Source organism: Tympanuchus pallidicinctus, unplaced genomic scaffold, assembly GCF_026119805.1.
Source record: "Tympanuchus pallidicinctus isolate F22 unplaced genomic scaffold, pur_lepc_1.0 scaffold8, whole genome shotgun sequence".
In the NCBI taxonomy this organism is placed as follows: domain Eukaryota; kingdom Metazoa; phylum Chordata; class Aves; order Galliformes; family Phasianidae; genus Tympanuchus; species Tympanuchus pallidicinctus.
The window spans coordinates 12,582,732-12,606,340 of NW_026294802.1; the positions used below are offsets into that span (position 1 = coordinate 12,582,732).

At 43.4% G+C, this 23,609-nt stretch overlaps 1 protein-coding gene across 15 annotated transcripts in view; it reads right to left on the bottom strand.

Moving 5' to 3' along the window:
• Positions 1 to 23,609, bottom strand: part of RBFOX2 (RNA binding fox-1 homolog 2) — a 162,924-nt gene that overhangs the window by 11,674 nt on the left and 127,641 nt on the right. For 6 of the 15 annotated variants that reach the window (XM_052668249.1, XM_052668257.1, XM_052668253.1 and 3 more), the window contains 6 exons: positions 15,745 to 15,837; positions 12,996 to 13,056; positions 10,579 to 10,632; positions 10,337 to 10,429; positions 9,164 to 9,296; positions 1,178 to 1,220 (listed from right to left, as the gene is read on the bottom strand). In XM_052668249.1, the coding sequence (XP_052524209.1) occupies positions 1,178 to 1,220; positions 9,164 to 9,296; positions 10,337 to 10,429; positions 10,579 to 10,632; positions 12,996 to 13,056; positions 15,745 to 15,837 (477 nt within the window). Of the gene's footprint in view, positions 1 to 1,177; positions 1,221 to 3,858; positions 3,899 to 5,583; positions 5,642 to 9,163; positions 9,297 to 9,709; positions 9,778 to 10,336; positions 10,430 to 10,578; positions 10,633 to 12,995; positions 13,057 to 15,744; positions 15,838 to 23,609 lie in introns of those variants that run through there. The other 9 variants (XR_008202693.1, XR_008202692.1, XR_008202694.1 and 6 more) reach the window with 9 other exon arrangements.

Genomic DNA, 23,609 nt, shown 5'->3' on the forward strand with positions numbered 1-23,609 from the left:
TGGAGAGCATGTGAGATAAATTCACACAATTTTCAATGCCGCTTATTTTAACTCAAGTTCTCTTTCTCTTGTTATACTGCCAGCGTTGCTGGGGGCTATGCTGGACCCCCTTTCTCGTAAGAATGTGTAGAGAGCCCGAGTCTATAGATCCCAATTGGCAAACAACTGGATTCGTCCAGGTGTTCACAAAAGCCCGTATTTCAAATGACTCTTATGTCATGCTTTTATTTAAGCCAAAAAAAAAAAAAAACCAACTTTTTTTTTATCCCTTCTTAGCATTAGATGACAGCTTTTTCAATATTGTGTTATTTCAGGGAATGAGACAAACTTGGCAAAACAACATAGATAGGAAACTGCAATCCCAGCTAGAGCAGCGTTCCAATTACAGAACATATTAACGTAGATAAATGAGCATGTTAAAACTATATATTTCAGCTCAAAAGAAGTCCCATCTTCTCCTCTGCTCTTCGGGCACACATTAGGTGTTCAATGCAATGGGAACATCATTGCAATGGGAATATGAGGAAATCCAAACCTACGGCTTACTATGCCAGCATATTCTATGGTTATAAGCTTCCCTTTTCTTCGTCCCTTGCTGCCTTAGGCACACAGAGTGTGGCTGGGCACTTTTTATGCCACTAAGAAACATTTAACTCACGTACCTGTTAGACACATTTGACCACCTGCTAGGTTTAGACTGAAAGCCCTGTTTAGGGATCTTTAATTTGCTGAAGCACGATCGTGTCTTCCACCCCAAAACTGCCCTAGAGCAGAAGTCAGAAGCAGAATGGGCTAGAACTGTTTCCAGCATTTCTGTATTAGAAGGGTGGCATACATGCACCAGGAATGAGCATGAATGAATTAAAAGAGGTGACAGGACAACAGTGTCCATTGCAGCCAGCAGGTGCTTCTACATGGTAATGGGACAAGCATGACCTTGTTAACTCTTCCACTGAATTGACATAAATACATTTTTTGAATGAAATGCCACTCGGTGTGAAATCTGGACACATGCCACCCTGCTACAGCGGGGGCTTGGCTCACACGGGAGTCTGCACTGCCCTAAAAAAGCCTCTGTTCCCATCTCTAATGTGGTGCTGGAATGGTTAGTATAATTCAGTTTTTTCCACTGCAATCCACAATCTGATTGGTTGGCAGGTCACACTGGCACTCCTACCTGAGGTATTTTAGCGCTAATGATTGGTTCCTGTAAGACTATTCTATAACAGAACACAGGAAGAGCAGTTCAAAAAAACACAGCTGTGGAAAGAAACAATCATACAAACAGCCCGCAGTGGGGCTCACCAGCCTTTTCTTTCCAGTGGATGCAAGCACGCTTTTCACAGGCAGGAGTGGTCTTTGCAACGTGGGGTGGTTTGTGTTTGTTTTGTTTTCCTCTTCCCCTCCACCCCAAATTAACCCCATTGAAAAATAACCTTCCTTAGGATCTGAAATGAAGCCCTCTGCATCCTGGGGCTGGTTGGTTTATGAATTCAGGTGTCTTGCCAGAGTGGGACGCATCCAACAAGAGATGGAGTGCCCTCATCAGAGAAGACATGGCTAGCAGGCTGGTTGCCCCAGGAGAGAAAGAAGGAGTGAGGAAGAGGAGGAGGAGGAAAATGAGAAGTTGGTATACAGCACTTATGTGGAAAGAACAGCCCAAGTTTGGGACACTTCCCCTTTGTCTCACCTACTGCTAACCCCTCCTTCCTACCTAGCTCAGAGTCTCTGCCACCTTGCCTTGACTCAGAAGGGAGCCTCAGTTCATTTTTCCCTCTAATCCAACCAGAAAGGACTAAGCCTCATCAAAGGACCCTCTGCTTTCCCTTCTGTGATCTGCACAATCCTTTCATGGCAACCAGAAAGATGTAAGCACTGCAGGGAATAGCACTGTCCAGCAACGAGGCACAGGTATGCTGCATCCCTTCTGCATGTGCCAATTAGCAATCTGCCTGGAACAGCAACTTTGTATTAGGACAGCTTTTTCTCCTGAGCTCTGTTATAGGGTGCTGGGCAGCAGTAATACAGGATAACAGACCATCATCTCCCTTGATGAGCGTCCCATTCTGCTGTCCTGCTTTCTCACAGTGAGGCCTGAGCAACTGAAAGCAAAATCACCAGAAGTTCACCTCCCACTTTTATCCTGATCTGGAGACTACATGATGCTACTGCACTGCAGCACCAAGCGATGATGGGTATTCTTCACTGCTGAAGTCACCATCCCTAATATGTGCTTGATAAGAACCTCTCCCACACGTGTAATGGAAGCTCTAAAGGAGGCTTCTGGAAAATAAATGGGGAGTAACCTTGACCAGTCTTCCCTTTCAACATGACAACCTCTTACACATACTTTGAGGGAAGAGGCACTAAGCAGAAGGTATTGCTCTTATTTTGCCTGCTGTAGCAAAGCCAGTGGTCTGTAAAGCTGACATTTTAAGACTGAGGTGAGAAAACCCAGAACTCTTGTATCAGTGACTACCATCTTACAAAGTAATGCCTGACTAGGCAGATCAATTTTTAGAGGGATGTGCACATACTGCTATACGTAAGCATGAAGAAGCACACCCAAAATCTCTGTGCTTAGAGAGCATGTCTTCTGACTGCTGTAACTGTGTTGGGAGAAGTGCCCCTATAGGACCTGACTCTCCATATAAGCCAACAAAATCCAAAAGCTAATTCCATCCATTATCTTCAGTCTAGCCCCGAGGGTCCTCTTCACAAATGTCAGGAGTAGCATCTTCAAAGGAGCAGGGACATGAAATCCATGCTGACAGTCATGCCACTACCAATACAAAGCTTCCCCAGCTCTGAAGAACTATTACCTATAAATGCTGCACAAGAGAACTTTGCCAGAGCTAGACAAGGCCACAAGTAGTGATGGCAGCAGCAGGCCTAAACGTTTTGGCTTTGAAAGGCATACTCCTATCAGAACTGTTCTACAACAGCTCTCCACTCGAGAGCAAATGGCTTTTCTTGCTGGCCAGAGTCCTCAGACCCACAATGGCCACAACCCAGCTGCTTATAGAGATACTTCAGAGATGTGTTATACCAGCTGGCTGGGTAGGATAAAGACAACTACAGGGCAATGTCTCCTGTGGTACCAGAGCTAACAGCCGAACAGGAGTAGGCTGCTGGCTTTTCTAACCGAACATCTCCACATATTTGTACTTTACAACTCCCCAAAGAGGTAAGAGAATCTAGCCTATTTAGGTACCACTTTGACTAGCAAACTGAGGTGTCAGTTTTCACTCTAGCATCTCAGCCTCCATTTTTAATCAGCCCCAGTGTCTTCCCCGAAGGGATAAGTTCCACATCCCAGTGGCACACAAACATTTTTAAACATCCAGTCAGCTCCGTTTAGTGTGGGCTGCACAAATCAAACCTGAAAGGGTCCCAAGAGAGGAAAGAAAGGGGAGGGTGGAGGGGGAGAAGGAAAAGGGAAGGTCTGAGGCTAAACCAGTCCTGTTATTTTTATATCCAAATTATGTAAATGAGAGAAGTGTTGAGAGAAATTTTAATTCGCTAATCATCTCTCAGGTTGATTAGTAGCAGTGTGCATGTGAGGGAGAGGACACCCAGTAAACTGACCCTGGCAATGATCAGGAAACCCAAAGGCTTAGGTCTTGCACCCAGGGGCAAGCGCAGTGACAGAGAAGCATGCTTGCATTCCTAAATATATAAATATATATCCACAAGGAAGAAGAAAATTAAAGTAAATGATACTTTAAAAAAATCAAACAAACAAACCAAATCAAACAAACAAACCAAAAAAAAACCAAAAAAAAAACAAAAAAAAAAAAAAAAAAAGGCTGGCTTGTCAGGGGTTGGGGATGAGAAGGCTCCGGTGTGTGTACTTACATAGAGGTCAGCACCGTAAAATCCGTCCTGGTAAACCACACTGCAGAAAATCCACACAAAAACAAAAAAACAAAAAACAAAAAACAAAAGAACAGAAAACACATTCCGGTTATTGAGGACGGCAGCATGCACATGCGTTTTACACAGGCAGGTGATGTATGAATCCATAACCTGGGCTTTTGGCAGGAGCGAATCAGCGAGAGAATGTGTGCACACGCACGCTAGACGGCTCCAAGTCATCTTCCATGGCATGCAAAGGGGAAAGGGGCGGGCAGAGGGGGAGACAGTATGCAAAGGAGAGAGGGAGGGGAACAACCATCTTGTACAATAAAAATAGACCCAAAAAGATCTGATGTCCTGAAGAAGAGAAACAAGGGTTTAGAAACCTCCGCTCTGGTTATTCTCCTGGAATTGTTTAAGTTACCCCCCTACACACACGGGAACATTGGCTTCATGATGTGGGCTTGGAAATGGAGAGGCCCCTCAGAAGGTATCCCACGGGGGCTGAAATCACCTATGTCAGAAGCATGTTTCAGAGAGCTGTGTACAATTACGTATTTCGAGCTTCACAGGGCTGCTTGGCTTTGTTTCTGACATCCATACATCACCTGCTTTTACCCTGCACATTAGACATGCGATAAGATTTGGCTGATCACACAAGCATGCAAAGTATTATTATTCAGCATCTTAAAGAACCAATGCAACACCTCAGGAAAACAAGTCAATCAATTCTGATCAAAGTAAACACAGAGAAATGTAATTAAAAAAGAAAAAACCAAAAATACCCACAATGCATTGCTTTCACAAGCAGAGATAATGAGCTAAAAAGGTTAGGTGACTGGTCCAAGGTCCGAGAATTGAAAGGTGCAGTGGGAGTCCCTGGTAGTAATGACATGTTCCATAGCAGAGAGGAGCATCTGGAAGGGTTTCCATGGGATGATACTTTTTCTGTTTTAAGCCATCGATTTCTTTCTCTCAGAACTTCAAGCAGGTCAAATCGTTAAACTGGAGCCTGGGGTTCCCAAAGAACCACTCTTGCCAGAGCATTCGCTAGCGTAGGACTACGCAGCTTGCTTCGGGGACAGGGGTTGGGGAAGGATAAGGAAGGAAGAGAGGGTATGCCCCCCACCCGTGTGCGTTCAGCCTGTCCTTCGTGGAATCTCCTCTTGCTTTGGCCTCCGAATAGCTCTGCACCTCAAAGCTTTAAAAAGCATTAGAGCCCCAGCATGTGATATTCATGGACCTAATGCGCATGACTTACCCATAGCATTAAGGAAGAACCAGGCATGGAACGCCAGCTTTTCTATTATTACTTTTTTTTTTTTTTACTGTGAAATTCTGCCAAGAGCCTGCCACCCTCAGACACCCACCTACTGTAAGGCACGCACACACAAAAAAGCCCAGCACATCTTGCCAAAATTCTGCATGCTATTACTAAAAATAAAAATAAGTAAATTAAAAATCTGTCGCAGTGTTAGCTACTGCTTGAATAATTTAGTCTTGCTGTCTTCCCCAGGAAAAGTACACTGCATTCCCAGCAGACAGAATTACTACGGTCTCCAAGAGGGCTGGGAGCAGATACAAAGATAGAGACCCTTGTTAGAGGAAGAGGGGAGCCACTTCAGCAGAGAGAAGCAGGCCATAAGATCACGTTTGTTGAAGCCAATTTTTTTTTTTCTTTGCAATCACATAACAAAGAATTGGGCTCCTGGGGCAGCGACTTACATTGCTGGGTTCTCTATCTAGGATCAGGAGTGTTTTAGCAGTGATACTCCACCTGCTCCTGCAGGAAAGGCAAACGCATGACAGAGGAAGTGACTGTTGGTTTATGAACACATTAGCAGTTTCAACAGTTATTCCAAACACAATCAGTTGGATTAATTAAGAGCATTACCACATTGGATCAGGGCACTGTTCATGTAACTCAGTATCCTGTCAGCAAGAGATGCTAGCACCAGCTCTCCAGAGAAAACTGCAAAAAACGCTATACCAAGTAAGAGCAAGGCTTCCCAAGCCCAAGCAACAGAGCACACGTGCATCCTGTCTTAAGTGAGGACCTGACACCAACTGATAGGGCTGAAATTTAGCAGGGTTTATATACATACTAAAATAGCCATATTTGTGATTCTCAATGCTAGCGAAAACTCCACTTGAGAACCACAGAGGCCATTCTGGTTATGCAGACTGACCAGGAGCATAAAACAGCCCCATCGTATCTCAGTGGCATCCGTGAAAAGCCCGCTAGCTGAGCTAAAACACATCCACAAGAGCAAGACATACGCAAACTGAGCTGTACCAACAGATGACTATGTTGTAAAAGGAACCCAAACCAACCAAAACAAAACAAAGAAATCCCACGAAGATCCCCACTGCCTTATGTCTAGTCTGACTTTTATCTACTTTTGGTTCTGAGTGGGAGAATCTTCTATACATTTATGCTTCTAAACTAAATTATACTTCACCATGACAAGCCCACTCTTTGTATCTGTACTCAACGACCATGAACAAGCCAATGCCTAAACCTGCAGTTTGTGAAATAAAATTGATCACACTTGTTTCATTTTGAGAATTTTAGAGTAGCCAAGGGGGTTTCTTCAGGCTTTGATTTAATTCTTGCAGTTCTTGGTCTGAAGTGCAATTTGTCAGCTTTCATTTAGAAAGCATGGCCACTGCAAGTGGGGGCAATACTCCAGCACTGGCTCAAGTCACGCTACAGACCAGAGGTTACTGTGTCTCCACACTTGTAGTGAATGCCTCAGTTATACCTTGAGGGGTGCACTGGTGCTCTGAGGTCAGGCTCAGGTGACTATCCACCAGCTTCTTCACTGCTCTGAGCCACTGCTTTCTATCACACGAATAACCCTTCCTAAATAAACGTTCAGGGCTGCACGTATGTTTAAGTGCCTTTTACATATGCATTAGTAGATCTGCGCTTCGGATCGAGCTTGAGATCTTGAAATTTATTCATTTAAGAACTATCTGATTTCTTGCACTTTCCTCTGGAGAATCTAGCACTACAGACACAGTCAAAATTACAGTAACCTGAACAGTGCTCAGGTCTGATCCAGTATAGCAATTCCAACAAGCTTGTATTATTCTACAATTTATTTATTTTTTTTTTATAATGCTGCTGAGCTCACACATTCAGTGATACCATTAGGTTTTACAGCAACTTAAACACCACTAGGTTTTGTGAAAAGTCAGTTCCCTCTACCATATTTGAATAAACCCACAGCTCACTTTACTGCCTTCTTCCACAAGACTCACTATGTTTCCATCATTCTTGTGCTGCTGATTGACCTTCTGGCATCTGCCCTGACTCTGTGGGGGTTAGCAGTGCCCACACCTGTGGCTGTCCTATAGGTTAATGCAACATGGATCTGAACAGCACAATATACATTATTCCGTAAAGAATCAAATTCCCTCTACAAAATATTAAGTAGAGGTTCAGCCTATAACAACAATAAACACCAGAATCAGTTAATTACATCCCAGTGCTTGGGAGGAGGGGAAGTTCTAGGCCACTTCTGAAGGCAACTCATGTACTGCTATCCTGCAAATGTTCACTGGATAGAACGCTGCCCATGAAGACACGAAATTGGCCAGCAGGGTCAAACAAACCCAACATAATGTAAATAAATGCAGTCACAAGACAGTATTTGGAAAGAATAAGCACTGGAGCCTGGCCCATATTCCAAATTGAATACATGCTTCACAGGGGACTCAAGCTGGATTTATATGGAAGACAGACCTTGAGTCTCTCCTGGTGACAGCCTCTTGCCAGGAACGCTCCAGCCGTTACTCCCAGGGATGAAGCATACGACCTCCCCAGTGCAGGTACTTTGCATTCTCCTAGATGGTACCTCAACTTTCCTTCTCTGTTTTGCTGTGAAGCACCTCCAAATTTAGCAGGGCTGGGTCATTCTCAGAGCAACAGACTGACAAGTTGCAGGTCAGAGGCTTAAGTTAGAGGATGTCACATATGAATTAAAGGAGGTGGCAAAAAGATGGATCTAAGAGCTCAAAAGACCACTCCATTCAAACGCCTAAATGTTCTGAGGAGGTTTCAATTAAAGTGTTTGGGTAAATTAAATACAAACATTGCTAGATTTGTCTGAGAGCAAAGCTTAGACCACTGCACCTTGCTTCCTTCAGCTCCACTTTAAATATCAGACAGGACACCAATAAGGAAGGGCCACAGAAGCTCTCTCCACTTCGTCTGCTACAGATCATAATACAAGCTTATCTGTATCAGGCCAGCTCCTTTTGTTAATGTGTGTAGCTTCCTCCCCCCTTCTAATAAAAAGATTTATAGCTTAATTTCTTCCCTTTTGAAGCTAGTCTGAGAGGGGGGGAAAAAAAAAAAAAAAGATCAGCCCATTCTCTGTGTTGAAGGATTTGCTCCTATTCCTTTCTGAGAGACCTATCTGAAAATATGGCCAATAAAATTCTAGAGAGACAATATGAACAAAGCATCCTCAAAATCAGAACCAATAAAAGGACTCGGAACTCAGAAGGGATCCGTGATCTCTGTCTTTCCATCACACTTAACCAACCAACCAAAAAAAAAACGAAACAAAACACACACATACCAAACCGGTTCTTTCTGCTTCTGAACAGCAGAATGTTGTTTTGTAACAGAATCTCTTCCACTGCATTGCTAGTGTGAAGTCAGAGGACAGAGAAGCGTGCTGAGGCTGCGAATTCAGCAACGCTTCATACAACAGTTAGAAGAACGCAGCACTTTCGTTCTCAGTGTATCCCAAACTCTCCCAACTTCCAATTAATGGACTTGATTAATCTTTGTTTTAAACCTTTTTAAACCGTCTCCAACAAAGAAAGCAAATCCATTGTGGGTAGCTGGCTCTTCTTTGTCCTACTGCCAGATGGTGAGGCATGAAGGTAAGAGATAATATTCCCCATTCCTGGGCAAGAAAACCACAAAAGGAGTGCAGAGAGTTGGAACTTTTTGGGACATCTTAGACCCGTCTTTTTGTCCTTCTCAGTAGTGGTGCAATGTATTGAATCGATGGATGACAAATACCAGAAGATAAATCGAGAAATTCTGAGAAGGAGTACATCAGCACTTTAGGCTGCTGCAAGTACTGAAAATTCTCTCAGGCAAGAACTTAATATGGCAAAATTTAGGACTGCCCCCATTGGATGCCATCGAATGCAGAACACTCTGGCGCTAAGCAAATACCCTGACTCTCACCATCCAGACAATTTTAGTTACGTTTTTGTTAGCCAACCCATTATTTGACACGGTTGTGCAGAGCACTCTGCTCTTGTGACCAGTGCTTACCCTGGGTAGGCAGGGATGGCTGTAGGAGGTACTGCCCGGACTGCCCCATAAACCGTCCTTCCTCGGCCCCTCAGGTGGGCTCCCCGAAACGCGGCTGCTGTGGTGGCTGCAGTTGGATAGGGGAAGCCTGGAACTGTAAAGACAGACAAGGGAGAAGGTGAAAAGGATCCCAGCTCCTGCCCAGGGAACAACCGCCTGCTTCAAACAAAGTGACACAAGAGCTCCGCAGCGGTGGGATGTTTTGCATCAATCCTGCGGAGGGGCATGCTTCTAACCCAGCAAGCATCGTATACATACGTCCTGCTACACCATGGCCTTTCGGGGAGGAGGGGTTGCAGAGAGGTTTGGCATGCAAGAGGTTAATGCATTGGCATGCCTCACCCACCACAAACAGGGTCCAAATCCCCCCCTCTGACACCGCCATGCAGTCTGGTTAGAGTCCGAGAAGCGCAGAGAGTTACTATCAATATAGCAGGCGGCTCTTCCAAAACTGCAGAGGCTCTTTAAAATAATTTGTCAAGAGGCCCTTAAAGTCAATCAACTTACATCAGTCTCTTCCCTCCTTTCCCCTCCCACTCTTTGCCACCCAATCCTCTGTATGTTCATTTTAAAGCCTGAAAGACAAGATAGCCCATATAACAGCAGCAGAAACTTCCCATAAAGTGCCAGCTTACTGAGAGCCCCTCTTCATTTAATTTCATTACACTCGATGCTGGCTCACCATGGAATGACGTGAAGCCCTAGAGGCATCTGCAGACACGTCATGAGTACATACCCAGAGGGACAAGTGGAGAAGCATGAACCCAACCCGGCGTGCGCCCAGGTGCACACCAAGGGGCCCTGACAGCTTGTATAATATGTACTTTAGGAATCGTCCGTTTGGTTTCTTTGTTTCCAAAGGGGTGGAGGGAAAGGGAATGGCCTATTCCTTGCACACACCCTCCCCTTGGTCTGCAGCCTCCTCGTCACATAGATGAACCCATTCACAGTACAGAAACACTGCGGACGAACGGGTTACAGCCACTGCGCAGCATACTTGGGCTATAGGTGAACTCACTCCCGACAAGACCCATCCTTTCAAGTATATATTATACAGACCGGAGAAAAGAAGGGAAACAGGTCATAGTTAACTCAAGCACAGTAACAAGAGAGGGGCCAATGGGGGCTACTTACTGATTAAAGGAATGTAAGTGTTAATACCCCCCCTTCCTGACAGGGGCACTGCGGCGTCATTGCCCAGCGAGACATCTGCTTGAAAGCTGGACGCTAATTTAATTTTAAAAAGAATAAAAAAAAAAAAAAAAAAAAAAAAAAAAAAAAACGTAAAAAGGTTATAAAGAAACAGCAAATTGAGAACATAAACAAACACCACTGCAGTTAAATGGCAGAAGTGGAAGTGTCTGCTGAAGCTCTACCTGCATATAACTCAGGGCCGTACACCGCTCCAACCACAGGACTCAACTTCCAACCTGAAACAACAAAGACTGCAGTGAATGCCAGAATCTACACCAAGAGAAGGAGCAGGCAGCGTGGGTACGGGGAACGGTCTCGTGCATGCGCCCCAGCTTCACATGCAGCAGCAGCTCTTTCCAATTTCTGCTTCACCACAATCCCCCTTGGTGTAGATGGAGGCCAACTGCTTGTTTTCTAACATCGAGGTCTAGGTGTAGGTTGCTGTACTGAAGGGAACAGCCAAACGCCAGCTGACCTGCAGGAGGGCACTGAGGGAATGCCAACTGCCTCAGACACACACTCGCCGCAAGCACCGCGCAGCTCCACATTCCCTGTGCGAACCGTGCTGTCAGCTCCTCCACGCATTCATGTCGAATGCTGTGGATCCAAAACCTCTCTGAAACCACAGGGAAGTCAATTTACACCTTTAAATTCTCAAATCACCGCTCTGTCATATTTGCTAGAGATCTACAAAGCAACAGTGATTGAGATTTCCTCACTAACCGGATTGCCTGACTGCATCGCAAAAAAAGCAATTCACTCTCCTCACCTCACATTTGCTCCTCTCTGTGTTATTTTAGAGTTTCCTATCACCTTTACGTTCCTTTTCAGATGAAAGCCTTCCCAGAGAATTGGTTTTAATATCATCTGGATAATCGGCAAGAACTGAAGTCATCAATACAAAACACACAGGAGAATAATGCTTAAAGGAGCCACCACTGGCCTGCCACTGTAGAAGGGAGTGAAGAAGAGCACGTTCCCCAGTCAAATCTAGAAACCCATCTGCCATGCCCATCACCTCTCTCTCTGGGCACACAAGATGGGTGTAAAGCTAACAGCATGATCTGGGCTGGTGTGGAAAGAGGAGGAAAGACTCAGCTCAGCTAGCAATCACGCAAGCATTTCTATTGGAATAGATTCCTATCTTTCCTCTGTCTTGCTTTAGGAGTCCTGATACACACACTACACTTTCTCCACTCCTACCCAGCCTAGAAACCACACGAACAATTGTGTGAGGTGCAGCCCATCAACACCATTCCCTCATCTGAACCAATGAGATGCAATGCACGCTCCCTCTGTGAGCCTGAGCACACTGTCCTGCACTGCATACCTTATTAGCAAGCAGCAATGTGAGTGATGGCAATAACAGGACTAGGACCAGTCCCACGATACAGAAATGCTTGTACCACCACTTGTTAGCATGTCTTACACCTGGCCTAATAACGAGTCCTTTGCACACCTTTAAAGCAAACGCTGCTGACTGTTAAAGCACAATATTCCTACCTGTTACCACATTTCACAAGTCATTTTTATGTAAGACAGGTTTTGATACCAAACAGCCATGCACAATTTCTACCCTTCCTCTCATGCAAATGTAACATGGCTGTACTGCCGCTCACTATAAGATTTCCTAATTCCTTTCAAATACTAAAAGCCAGAATCTCAGTCTTTCTGCCTGTCCCTGTTTCCCCAGTTCAGTAACCAAAAAAAAAACTACATGATTTGTCAAGAGCCGCACAACAACTCAGCAGCAGAGCCACAAATAAAATCCTTATTTTCTCGTTTCTGAATCTTAGGTTGTAATTAGAATGGATTCTTGCACTAGCAATTACCTATGCATAGCTTCCCGCTTTTCAAGACAAGAAGAATTTTTCCTGCCTGGTTCAGGACTAAGATTCAGTTTCAAAATGTTTATCAAAGCAGCATTCAGTTCAGTCAGGAGAAGAATGACTTTTTAATGCTATATATGCGCCCACGCAGTAAAATCACTGCATAGACAGGAGAACCTAGACAGCCCAGTAAAACAGGACTCTTCATTGCCCAAACAACTTGGTCATTCTCTATTCAGGTTTGTTGGAAAACGACTGAATGCCAGACACAGCCTGTAACAAGGGAACATACAAATAGCCCAGTGCCTCTATTTTCCCAGCTGCCTGGGGACACTTGCACTTTTGCTGCTAGAACTTGAGCTGAGATATATCCAGCTATGTATCCTCAGTGATACTCCATTTGCATTCAGGTATTTAAGCGACGGTCAGCCCACTGCAGGCACAGCATCAGCTTGCAGCAGTGGCAGGTGAAACATCAGACCTTGGGTTCCCTTCCTAGCTTGGCAATACTGGGCATATCACCACTCCTCTCTGCCCCAACTTCTCCACCTGAAAAATGGTATTCCTTCATAAACTTGTACAGTTACACTGAAGTATCAAGCTGTAGATTAGAGCTCGGGAGTCATTTCCCTTTTTGGGGAGAGGGTCTGGGTTGTTTTTTTTTTCAGCTGGGGAGGTCCTGATGAGAGCCCATGACCTTCCCTCACCAGGAAACTTAAGTCTTTCTTCTAATCTTTCAGCTCATCACTAGTACAAACAGTCTCTCTTACCATTTGCATATGGCGTGACCATCTTCTTATTGGTCATCACTCGTGCTGTGGCGTTGTTAACCTACAAGCAAAAAGGGGACGGGGAGGAGAGGGAAGGAAGCAGAGGGCATTAGGGAAAATGATGGAAAACTCTGATATCACACACACACACACACACGCACACGCACACACGCACACATACACACTATACTTTTCTGAGCAAAAAAAATTAAATAACTAATTTTACAAGAATGCAGTTTTAAAATTACTTTTAACAATTGCCATTTAATTTTAAATGTTACAGCTAAACATGGCACTTTAAATTATGCATTAAACAAAAGGCCAACAAGAGTAAAGTGCAGATTCTCAGACACCCTGGCACCCCCTGGTGCATGGTTACCATCAGCTCGTCCTTCTGAAGGGCAAAATATTTGGTGCTCACAGCTGCAGCCCAGGACAGGCAAGTGAGGCAGGTGATGCACAAGCTGATTTGTTCCTCAAGCTCACCACTGGATTGGGGCCCACAGATCACAGCCAGGTTTGAGGTAGAAAAACGTTAACCTGCAGCCCGTCAGCTTAAGATCTGAACTGCCATGGTTTGAGATTTTGGACAAGTCACAAAGTGTCTGGACAGACTGCGTTCACTTACTTGCTTCCCATCACATTTAAGTCTTTTTCCAAATTATTTTTTTCCCAAATAAAGAGAAGAAACGGATAGCAGTAGAGATGGGTCTTTCACTGTTGTTGTTTATTGTGCCCTCCACCCTCTTTACAGAGCTCTGCATCGTTCCAAGCGGTTTGATTGCTCAAGCAAGTGGGGTGTTACCACAGAGATGGTGCTGACAAAGAAAAGATGGACCAGTTTGGAAGCCAAGTTACTGCAGCCCTGCGTCAGACAGCCTCAGAGTTCTTGCAAAGAGGGCGAAAGTCTTTATCCAACATCAATAATTTATCCAAAACATCTACCTAATGGGAATCCAGGTTAAGAAAAAAATACTATAAGAATAAAAGCTGCTCTGGGCCCTTGAGACTTAAAGAAAGGTGAGCGTATGCAAGGTGGGGAATCTGGAACTACATTTACTCTCGTTTTAGCCCCGAAACAATTGAAACATTTCACATTTAAAAAGAAAGAATGGGAAACAACAATGATGAGACTGAGAGCATGCAGTTAAACACACACAGATAAAAGAAAGAAAAAAAACACAATTGATTCAGAGGGTGGGGAGGGAGGAGGGAGGAGATAGGGTCTCACAGACAATCATTAAGATGGAGCGAGTGCCTGAAATCAGCTGCTACAGCAAAGTGCAACACAAGCACTTAAAGGAAAAATTGCCAGAACTGATCAGAAACCACCAGTCAGCAAAGAGACCAACAGCTGCATTTAACCGAGTAAAGAAATAAACTGGGAGAGTGGAAAAAAAAAAAAAAAAAAAAAGAAAAAAGAAAAAAGGAAAAAAAAAAAGGTAGAGGAAAGGAACAGTAACAGCTACAAACAGGTCTCAGAGCGGCAGAAAGAAGGGGCAGGAGAGAGAGAAGAGGAAATGAGTGCATTAATAAAAACCAGCCAAACTGGAGTTCAGTAACTCTGAGTAAGATGTGCAGGGGGAAAATCACCATGAAGTCAGTAATCAAACAGCTCAGACTGCTACAAAACGATATGTACATCCAAAGTCCAGGCGGCATTACTCAACAGCATTGAAAATAAAAGGGGGAGAGGGGGGAAGGAGGTGGGTGGGGACAACAAGTCAAATCACATTTCGTTGTGTTAATGTGAGATGGCAGATGGATTTTTTCTTTCTTAATTTTGTTTTTTTTTGTAATTTTAAGAAAAATTAAAAAAAAAAAGCTTCTTCTCTAGCGCTTTCGTTTCACTTACCGCCAACTCGTACCATCGCCAGCATTGTGTATAGTTACCATGGAAAGAGTGAGTCAAGTGAAGGGCCCTAAACGCTAGACCATCGAAAAGGGAAATAAAAAAAAACAAAAAACAAAAAACAAAACAAAACAAAAACAAAAAAAGCAAAATATGCAGACATCTTACTCAAAACGGCGGCTTTTGTTTTTTGCTTTCATATTCGTTCAAATATTTGTACTTTTTGTTTGCTTGTTTTCAAGAAGGAGGGAGAGAAGGAAGAGCCAGTTAGCCTTCACCACGGTGGATCACCAAATTGGCCAGCTCTGGGCCTACCCCGCATCGACGGCCCCGCCGGCCGCCCAAAATCACCCCATCGCACCCGTCTAGGGCTCACATGAGAGCCAGGAGCGTCGCAGCCTCGCTGCCCCCCACCTCCCTGCCCATCATCTCACGCTTGTGTGGAGGAGAACTGGCCTCGAGGAAAGAGAGGAGACTGGCTGGCCCCCTGCTCTCTGTGCAGGCACAGAGTTACAAGTCGGACAGTACTCTTTCAGTTAGTGTCATTCAGGCCTGATAACAGGAGACCCGAGCCTCGCAAACTGAAGCAAAGGAAAAAATCAAGACAGCAGAAGGGCAAAAATTTGGAGTGGGTGGGGGAAAAAAAAGGAAAAAAAAAAAAAAAAAACTCAATAAAAAAGGAAACGGAAAAGAAGAATACCCAAAACAACGATAAAAATATTTCGTAAAGGGGTGTAAAACTTGTATACATTTCAGTGCAGGGAGGTGAAGGACACAGACACAAACACACACGCACACACGAGACGGGGATCCAAATGTGAAATAAGTGAGGCAAGACACAAAAAGAAATCAAAAGAATAAATATAAAGAAGAAATTGAATTACTGAAGACATGCACCTCGATTTTACGGCCCTCTACCACGGTGCCGTGTAATTTCTCCCTGGCCCTGTCTGCATCAGCACTATTCTCGAAAGTTACGAACCCGAATCCCTGCATGCAGCGGGAGAAGGGGGGAAAACATGCACATCGTTATATATTGAAATACTGATCTCTAGGTAAATAGAGAAAAAATATCACAGTATGAAATCGACATCAGCACAACTCAGCAATAACCTCCTAGAGTCACATTGTTGGTTCATGCATGTTTCATAAATGAAAGAAATTAAAATTCAATAAAACAAAAGGAACTGTAATCATAATAAGAATAATAAGAGTAATCAAAAAAAGAAAACATAAAAGCAATTGAGGCCAGACCAAAAAAGAAGTACCAAGTTACTCGAGACAATTTGTTTTGTTTTAAGGTGGGTTTTTTTTGTTGCTGTTTTTGTTTTTTTCTTTTTTTTTGTTTGTTTTTTTCTTGTCAAAGAACTGGCAGAGGCAGCGAGTTACGTCCTGTCCCTGACAGCAAACACACGCAGTGCTGAGCCTGCTGCCTGCCCCGGGCACAGGACAGGACAGCACAGCACTCTGATCTCTTGAACATTCACTGCCATCTGTGTTCCTGGCATCGGGAACTCTGCGAAGCTTTGGGCAATTCAAACACTGAACTTTGCTTTTCCCACCTGTAAAATGGATACATTAATAATCACCTACCTTGGAGAACAGCTGAGAGGAAGGACTGTTTGTAAAGCATCCCTTGCAAGCTCTTCAGGGCACAGCTCACGTCTACTTCTACGCCTATGACTTCCCTAATAATGCATGGGGCCCTGAGAGAAAGGAGGGCTTCCAGGTAGCATCAGGAGAAGAACATCACTCAACATAATGATTTAGAGCAATTAACGTTGTTCTTGTTTCCATACTTTCCTACCTGTGCCATGTTGGACCTGCTGAAAACCTCAACACAGACCTATTGGTAAAAAGAGGGTTTTTCTGGCTCTTCTGGCCTACTGTTCCCTCCTTCAGTGACTGCCACCCCTCTTACTTCGCTTTGTTCTAAGATGGCAACCTCCGTTCCATGGGTGGTGATCTCTACCTAGACACATTACAAAGCTCACAGCAACAAGCTCAGGGATGTACCAATGATTTAGATTCACCTAGTCTAGTAGGACACATGCAATGCTTCTGTCCTACACGCTCACATGGCCATCAACTCAAGCGGTTGGGTACAAGGGCAGTGGAAAACATGCTCACTTCCACGGAGGTGAGTGCTCTGACAGTCAAGCAGATCTATGACTAAGGGGATTAGGAATTTAGCTTGTAGGAAATGGTGCCCTACCACAGACAATTAGGAGGAGATAATTTTCATGCCATTGCAGAGAGCAGGGCCAAGCTGAAAACTTGCCTGCGTTTTGCTTTCAGGGTACCTGAAGAACAGGAGGAGAAATGGCTTCTATGGCTTATTATACAGCAAATCCCAGTTTAACGCAAAAGCAGGAAGACCAAAGTCTGCATCCAACGCAATGGAAACTCCTGATAGTAAGCAGAGCAGTGGCTAAGCTGATCAATTGCAAGCTATGCCTTGTCCGGGAAATGGCATGCTAGCCTGGCAGCCTCTCCATGAAGTTCAGGGTCGGGATACGTGGATACTCAAAAAATACCATCTTGACTTCTAGGTACTGTTAGCAACAAGACACAAGCAAGCCATCACTCTGAGTGGTTTTTAAAGAGCTGCACCACACTATTCTTAAGAAGCCACCTTGCACATGCTGCCCTTTATCATCCACAGCGAGGCTTCCAGCACAAAACTGTTACATGTTTGTAAAATGGGATGTAGCCTTTTTTTTTTTTTTTTTTCCTTTTTCCTCTCTCAGGAACAGCAGTAATAAAAACAAACAAACAAAAAAACCCAAACTTGGATATCCCAATAACGTCACACTGAAACCAATAAGAGCTCTCCCTTTTGGGTGCCAAGTCTCTACTCTAAAACTTCAGATAATTTCTTTTCTCCACTTGAAGGAAATAAATGGCTATACAATAACAAACTGTTGCTTTTTTCAGAACAACGAATGCTTTCAGTTGCAATGAATTAAAATCAGAGCTACAAGAGATCAGGGCCAATAAATCAGTCCAACTACATGCAACTCTGTAAGAGGTTGCAGGGAACTGGGGGGTGGTATAATAACAAAGCTGATTATGAAGGGACAGTGTATTGTATCTGCTTCAAAGAACCCTTACAGAGAAAGGGGAGACTGAGAAACAGAGTAACACGTTTCCCTCTGTTCGATATAACGGGGAAAAAAGCACCTTTAAAAAGGTCTGAGGAGGAGGGGAGGAAAAGACTGCGACAGCAATCTCTATTTCCCTCTTCTCTTTTGACATGAAAATTTTTGTTTGTTCTAGAAAATCCTGCAGAGCCTGAGCACGATTTATGTCTTCTGTGATTCTGTGCACTGAAAGCTGGAGAACAGAGGGAAGGTAATTTTTTAGACATTAGCCTGTGCAGACTAGAACCAAATTAAGACCATTTAAATTCACATTTATTCTCAATTAATGAAGTCTGTAAGGGACTTCAAAACATTACCATCAAATACATTTAAAGTGACTTGGAATTTTCAGTATGTTTAGTAAGTTAAATCAAGGTAGGGTGCAATCCACATGCAGACTAGATAGGAATAATTAACAACGTGAATTAAAACAGAGTTGATTTGATTCTGAACAACATACCTAATTAACTAGATTTTTTATTATTCACAGATCAATCTTCAGCTTATGCAACTCTTTGTTGAAAACCATTTAACATCAATGCTGAATTAACACTTTACATAGTCGACTATGATAGAGTCAATATTTGTGCCCGCTTGGTTAGTCTTCTTAATGCAACTCTTAAGACATTCAAATTTTCATCAGGAAAAATAAGTGAGCCATGCTTGACATTTCTATTATTTCCAGGTTTGAAAATCAGCAGTTAAATACACATTTTTGATGCGGGGAAGAAAAATTATACATGTATTTTAAATTCCTTCTTACAGATGACCTGCAAAGAATAGGGATTAATTTGTACCTAGAAACATATACCACAAAGCATTCTCAGTTTTCCCTCCCAAGGTTGTCTGAACCACAAAGAAAAAAACAAGAACAGGAGGCAGATGACCAATGTCTGCTAGCTCAGATCTATAGCAGGTACTGGTTTGCCCCACGGTACTATGCATGCAGCCAGAGGAAGGGAAGATGCAATCCTGGGTTAAAAAAAAAAAAAAAAAAAAAAAAAAGATGACTTAAAAGTATCTAGATAGAATTTATACAAATACCTTGAGTTTAATAAAGCTGTTAGAATAACAAGGTTGATTTTTTCAACATTTCCCCTCCACCAACAAATGCCGGGAACTTTTCCCAAGCAGAAAATAAACGTAAGCCTCAATGCACCCAGCGGGCACTGAATAACCCCAGCAAACATTTTCAGAACTTCTGAGCAATTTGCAGGGCCAGCCTAAGCCCCCTTTTACCCAAAGGTTTATTCAAAGGGCCTGAAGAGACCGAGTAACTGTCACCCTTTTAGTCTGGCCTCAGACTCTGCAATAAATAACAAGCAACATGATGAGCAGTGTCAAAATAAATAAATAAATAAATGTATAGAGAGAGTATTTGAACGTTTCCATCTCTGAAGAATGAGAAAGAAAATTTACCATGTAACCGTAAAGGGAGAAATCAAAAGCAGACGGTTCTCCTGGGTGTGGCCAGAACACAGAAATTAAACAAAAACAAAAAAGAACAACAAAAAAAAAAGAACAAAAAATAAAACAAAAAAAAAAAACAAAAATAAAAACAAAGGAAACTAAACAGAGCCCCTTGAAATCCATGCATTGTTAACCCTTCATTTGTCATGGAGTTTAGACAGTCACCTCAGCAGCAGAGTCTTTGCCTTGTACCCCCACAGAGCACGCAGCCAGCAATGGGCTTTGCCTTCCTCTACTGCTGTGCTTGTTTTTGAACAGATTATATATTCCCCCTTCCCCTTCCCCACATATGTAAACCAACTTTTGGGAGCCTGCAGAAATGGCCAAGAGACATAAGTTTAGGCTACCTGTTTCCAAGGCATTTGAGAGCGGAGGAGGGTTTCAGTGTAATCCACCTGAGATGAGCAGGACTGGGATGCACCAACAGGAGCACAGCCCACAGTTCAGAAGCACACCTTACCTGAGTTACATGCACACGCTTCAAACTGGTGAGAGAACCAGTGTAAACCAAAGCTGCCATCACTTCAGCAGCCCTTCCACTTCCCCATACGACTCCTGAGCGTGTCTTGAAATTAAAGGCCCTGACCATCGACTTGCGCTACCTAGTGAACCAGATGCAGGAATGTATCTAGCTAAAAACAAGAGAAATGAGAGCTTATCTTCTGCTGGCTTAATATCAAACTCTCCCTCTCTCAGATCATTTTTTTATTATCGTTTTTAAATCCATTCCCCCACATCTTGGCTAATTTAGCAACTCCCTGCCCAATGAAATGAGCACCACCACGAAGGTGCTCTGTCCCATAGGGGCTTTGCGATATCAGGCCATCAACTTCAACCTTAATTACTCAAATTGAAGTAAACCAGTTCACAGGGTGTGGACCAATTTTAATTCACTTGTTTATGATCAAGGAGTTGAAGGTAGCCATGGCATTACACTGTAATTGAGCAAACTGAGAGTAAGGGACAAAGGTCACATCTCTCTTCAAGCCACCAGTATTATAAATTTGTTGACCTAAGAAAGTGACACTGGCTGGCACCTTGTATTTAAACCTCTGTGTTAGTAACATCTGAATTTCTAGCTCAGCTGATGACATCTGAACAAAACTATAAAAATAGTATTAGAATGAAAACTGTTACCTCTGTAACAAGAGAGTGTATCTATCTATTCCTTGGGCGGGAACTAGGTCCAGAACTGCAGCAGCTAACTCAAACTATCTACTCCACTCGAAGAAATAAACATGCATGCAAGCATACAATCTTTTAGGCAGTTACTAGAACCTAAATATCCCTATCTTAGCCTGCAGTTAACAGCAAGCAAGATTTATGTGTTTCCATACAGCTTTCTATACGATTTTCTAGTTAGTACAGATGTATTTAAGGATTTTCACCCACTAAAGATGTGCATTCCCCTTGTGAAGACCAGATGTAAGCAACTATACACACAACTATTGAAGAAGATACTGCACTTCGACACTTGACTCCTAAACAAGAATTCAGAGACCACTCTCCTTTTTTATCGACATGGGCTTTCTAACTGGAAGGTAACCCTGAAATCTAGGCTTTCAGTCTGCGCTAACACGACTCTTACCACACAGAAACCCAAAACATGCTCCTTCTTCAGCCAAGGTTTTGTTGTGTGCTTACGTGCTCTTGGTATCTGAATGCCACTGAGGCCACATCTCAGAATGCCACCCAGCAGACAGCATGGAGTAGGGAGCTGGGATTCCCCTCCCCTGCAGCTTTATGAATGTCATGGGCTTCTCATTTCAAGTGCTGCTAGGGCAGAATGCATTAATTCTGCAAATATGTCCATTTGTTCAGTTCAGCACAGCAGTGCCAAAATATGCATCTACAGCGCAGCTCCACAACCAGAGGTGTAGGAATCCCATCTCTCAGCTTCCTCTGGAGGTGTTTTACTCATGGTTCAGTGAAGCGCATGGCGAATTGCAACCATGAGCAGAATGCTATTTCTAGGCATTTATTTATATGGGTCAGAACTAGAATTGTAAAGGCACACAGTACAACTGGAGCAAACTGATAGCTTCCCGAAAGCAAGCAAAAAGTAATAAATAAATTGAGGGAAGACTAATGTCATCCTGTCATACAATCTAAAGAAAGAACTAAATGAAATTCAACAGATGTTTCGAGTTTGTATCTTGTTTCCAATGTAGCTAAACAGCATTGGTGTGAAGTCTACCCACATAATCCTACTAAATAGATTGAATCCAGGCAGAAATCAAGTTAGGGAACAATCATTCACATTGCTTTCAGAGAAGAATCAGCAAAACTAATTATTAGCTGCCTCCTAGACTGCCGTGATACGGAAAGACAACAAATAACACTTCCTAAGCCAAGCACAAGAACCTGAGGCATGAGGTGGCTGTGACGTGCACACACTGCTCTTACAAACTTCTTAAATGCAGAGACCCTGAACACACAGTCTGTCTGGTATGGTTCCCTCAGGCACACCACTACGGCTGTGGAAGAACACTGCCTGGTCATCTCAGATGGATTCAAAAGGCAGATTACCAACTGCAGCTCTCCTCCATGCAGGCCCTCCTGCCCGCCATCACTGGAACAGGCCCTGGGACAAAGAGCTGCTCAGGGCCATCGTAGCCTGGGTGGGCAGTTTGGGATTCACTTGTACCTTTTAAATATTGAGAAAAGATACACACAAAACTCTACACCCTTAGGAACCCAGGGAAGGGGAGGGAGCATTGAGAACACAGCACAAGGCAGGCAGCAGGAGCATCTGCTTTCGGATTCCCAAAAGAGAGGAGGAGGAGGAGAAGAAGAGAGAGGTTTCATATCATTAGATTAGAATGGAAACCACAGGGCAGGAAAATGCATTCAGATTTTTTTTTTCCTAAGGTGGAGGAAGAACCCAAGAGTGAGTGAGCGGCCTCTAGAAAGATCCGTTTCCTTTGCTTCACCATCAGATCACCAGACTGTTGCTTTTCCATTATTATGTGAATACCAGGTGCTTCGTGCAGCTACACCCCACTCAAACACTGGGGCCTCCCATTTTCATGCTAAGCAGGAATAATCTCACATTCTTTTAAAACACCGATTATTTTAGCTTGAGAAGGATGCAGGGGTACCACAAAATTATTCGTTGAGTGTTTACTCATTCTGTTCAGATTCTGCCCCATCCCTCACATTAGCTATCAGCTCTGCAACTGCTTTTTGCTGTAAGATGACCAAAAAAAGCAGTAGGAAACTGCATGGTCATGGACTGGAAGAACATCTCTTTGGATCGCTTTATTTTTTCGTATGTTTATTAAGGGTTTGGAATAAAATTGGTCAAGGAACTCTTCAGCAACTATTTTTGTTTTAACTGAAAACCAGAAGCCTTGATCTTTAACAACTGCAGAAGAAAATATCTTTCATAACAATAAATCAAGTCTTCATAGAAAGTCTCCAATGTTAGTGTTGCCTAGAAGGAAAAGGGCAGCAGTGGGTGTTTATATAGGGCTGTATGGATGGCAAAGCAAGAGTGAAGTTCACGTGCAGAGAAGAAAACATTGTGCTGGACGGCGCAGGCAGACGAAGATGAGGGATAGAGCTCAGCACTTTGTCAGGCCAGTTATTTTTGTTCTTTCTTTTGGACTTACGTCCAAAAAAAATAGGGATTTTGATAGAGGCCAGAGGCTATTCCCAAAGCCAAATAGAAATGACCAAAATTGAGACTAACTCGCAGACAGCTCTGGCCTATAAATATCAGAAGAACAGCAGAGAGCAGAATAAATATTTACAAACTCAGCATAGCTGATTGTTTTGGTAAAGCGTATAGATTTTTATCCCCAAAGGGCTAAAGCTCTCTAAGTAAGCCATAAAGGCATTTACTCTTGCAGACTGCTTTATTAAAACAACAAAAAGAAATAAGAAATACCATGTTTGGTGGTGGGGATTTAAGCACAAACTAAGCGTGGAAAGGGAAAGAGCCAAATCTCATTTGCTCTGTAGGCAGATCAACTGCTTTCTGGTTTCCAGGTATCACAGAGACTGAAGAATTTCAGAATGCATCTTGGGGAACACGGGTTGAATTTGCAGAGGGCTCTGAACATGAACAGACCCCAGAAGATACATTAAAGCAAAGAGGCCACGTTAAGATAGTGAACCTCAAATCCAGGAGACAGACATACAAGC